Source organism: Meleagris gallopavo, chromosome 8 (assembly GCF_000146605.3).
Source record: "Meleagris gallopavo isolate NT-WF06-2002-E0010 breed Aviagen turkey brand Nicholas breeding stock chromosome 8, Turkey_5.1, whole genome shotgun sequence".
Taxonomy (NCBI): Eukaryota; Metazoa; Chordata; class Aves; order Galliformes; family Phasianidae; genus Meleagris; species Meleagris gallopavo.
The window spans coordinates 10,624,949-10,627,773 of record NC_015018.2 but is presented as its reverse complement, the minus strand read 5'-3'; the positions used below and the strand labels follow the sequence as shown (position 1 = coordinate 10,627,773).

At 50.9% G+C, this 2,825-nt stretch overlaps 1 protein-coding gene across 5 annotated transcripts in view; it reads left to right on the top strand.

The window, feature by feature from the left end:
* Positions 1-2,825, top strand: part of CDH23 (cadherin related 23) — a 131,356-nt gene that overhangs the window by 125,164 nt on the left and 3,367 nt on the right. For all 5 annotated transcript variants that reach the window (XM_019617525.1, XM_010714300.2, XM_031554396.1 and 2 more), the window contains 7 exons: positions 89-218; positions 434-697; positions 797-958; positions 1,214-1,470; positions 1,802-1,899; positions 1,973-2,093; positions 2,618-2,697. In XM_019617525.1, coding sequence (XP_019473070.1) covers positions 89-218; positions 434-697; positions 797-958; positions 1,214-1,470; positions 1,802-1,899; positions 1,973-2,093; positions 2,618-2,697 — 1,112 coding nt within the window. The remainder of the gene's footprint in view (positions 1-88; positions 219-433; positions 698-796; positions 959-1,213; positions 1,471-1,801; positions 1,900-1,972; positions 2,094-2,617; positions 2,698-2,825) is intronic.

The following is a 2,825-nucleotide window of genomic DNA, read 5'->3' as shown; positions in this document are numbered from 1 at the left end:
GGGGGGGGGAGGGAAAGCCGGAGGAGGAAGGCACTCAAGGCTCATACACCACAATAAGCCTTCCCTCCCTTCTCCTGGGCTTCGGCAGAGAGACAGTCCCCAGTACCAGGCACTCTCCGTTCCTGAGCACTCGCAGCCTGGCACTGTGGTGGGCAATGTCACTGGTGCGGTGGATGCAGATGAGGGCTCCAATGCCATCGTCTACTACTTCATAGCAGGTGAGATGGGACACAGCATGGCCAAACAAGGTTGATATCCTAAGCTATCATCCCTAGAGTCACTCTGCATCAGTTCTGGTCTGAGCACCCCATGTCCACCTGCATGCTCTACTAGGGTTTGCATAGCTCCCCTGGGCTGCTCATAGTATTTCTAACATGGTAAAGTACACGCTGAGCCAAAAGGCAAATGACTCAGCTCCACTTTCTGCATGCAGCTGGGAACCGAGAGAGCAACTTCCAGTTGAGCCGGGAGGGAAAGCTCCAAGTCCTGCGCGACCTGGACCGTGAGAAGGAGCCCTACTACTCCATCATCGTCAAAGCATCCAGTCAGAGGAACTGGTCCCCACCCCGGGGCCAGCGAGCAGGCAGAGCACAGCTCTGGGACCTCAGCACAGATCTGACTCTTCAGGAAGTGCGGATCTTTTTGGATGACATCAATGACCAGTCCCCCCAGTTCACCAAGTCGGAGTACACAGCAGGTAAGGACTGCTGGTGTCTGGGAGGGGATCCCAGTGATGAGGGGATGGAAAAGCAACACAGCACAGATCCAGATCTCTGTTCTATCTTCTTCCCAAAAGGGGTGGCCACAGATGCCAAGGTGGGATCAGAGCTGATCAAGGTCTTGGCAGTGGACGCTGATGTGGGCAACAACAGCCTAGTCCTGTACAGCATCCTGGGGATCCGCTACATCAAGCAGCACTCCAATGATTCTGAGGAGGTGGCCAACATCTTCAGCATCGGTGCGTAGCCTGGATACTACAGGAGTGCAAGGCCAGACGATTCCATGGTCAGAGATGTTCTCCACAGCCATAGTCACTAGGCAGCATGGCTGTTCCTCCATCCTCTTTCTTCCATTCACAACATAGGCTCTAGCTTGCAAGAGCTTCTGCAGGTCACCTGCCAAGCCCTGATTTGCAAGTTCCTTTGTGGAGACCTCAGGTGAGCATTCTGAAGTGGCTGCACTAACCTTGGGCTTGTGGATGTCCTTTCCACAGGTACTCTTGATGGCATCCTAAGAACCTTTGATCTCTTTACGGCCTACAATCCTGGCTACTTTGTGGTGGACATCATGGCCTCTGACCTGGTGGGCCACAATGACACAGCCATTGTGGGGATCTACATCCTGCGGGATGACCAGAGAGTCAAAATTATCATCAATGAGATCCCCGATAAGGTCAGGCAGTTTGAGGAGGAGTTCATCAGTCTACTTTCCAACATCACGGGTGCCATCGTTAACACGGATGACGTGCAGGTAACCATCAGATCTCCAGGTTATTTTGAGGGGCAGGTCACCTTCCACACATAGCTGGGGAGATCCCCTGCAGGGACACAGTGTTGATACAGAGGTCCTCAGCATCTGGAAGTGAAGGAGCAAACCCGGTCTTGGTTGCTGTGGAGCAATGTGGCTACTCCACCACCAGTCAAGTGCCCAGCAATCTGGCTGAGGACACATCGCGAGCATTGCTAGCTGAGGACAGGGCTGTCTCTGCATGAATGTGGGCAGTGACACGTGAGCATGCCTCAGGAGATGCCCCTTGAGGAGACACCCCTACAGCATTGCAGACCTTGCTGTCTCTCCCCAGTTCCACGTGGACAAGAAAGGCCGGGTGAATTTCGCACAGACAGAGCTGCTGATCCATGTGGTGAACAGAGAGACCAACCGCATCCTGGATGTGGAGCGGTACGTAAGCCATTGGTCAGAGCCCATGGTGAGCCTTCTAGATCAAGAGGCCCAAGCACTCTTCTGTCCCCAGGGTGATTCAGATGATCGATGAGAACAAGGAGCAGCTGAGGAACCTCTTCAGGAACTACAATGTGCTGGACGTACAGCCTGCCATCACTGCTCGTGCCCCAGACGACCTCTCAGCTCTGCAGGTGAAGCGCCTTCTTCCCTTCCTTCCATGTAGTAACACCTTAACTTTTTGTTACTATACTACTAGTACTATTACTCTAATATTATACATATCATACACAAATCACTTATTTTATATATTAACAGTGTGTATATCTGAGTATGTGTGTACGTCTATATATAAAGATATATGTGCGTATGTGTGTACGTGTGTATATAAAGATATATGTATGTATGTCTGTATGTGTGTACATACAGATATACACCTACACAGGTATTATACAGATGACAGACGCATATGCGTGCGTATACGCATACGGCGCTATGCAGGCGTGCGTATACGCATACGGCGCTATGCAGGCGTGCGTATACGCATACGGCGCTATGCAGGCGTGCGTATACGCATACGTCGCTATGCAGGCGTGCGTATACGCATATGTCGCTATGCAGGCGTGCGTATACATACATACGTTATATAATTTACTTTTTATTTTTATAATATAATATAGTTACTTTTACTTTGCCTCTACCCCTCTATCTCTCCCAGATGGCGATCATTGTGCTGGCCGTCCTGCTCTTCCTGGCTGCCATGCTCTTCATCCTCATGAACTGGTATTACCGCACAGTGTGAGTAGTGCCCAGCTTCCAGTAACCCGCACGTTCTTCTCCTTCCATACATCTTTCTGATCTTCTCTGCTAATTTGCTGTATTCCTTTCTCTTACAGGCACAAAAGGAAGCTGAAAGCCATTGTGGC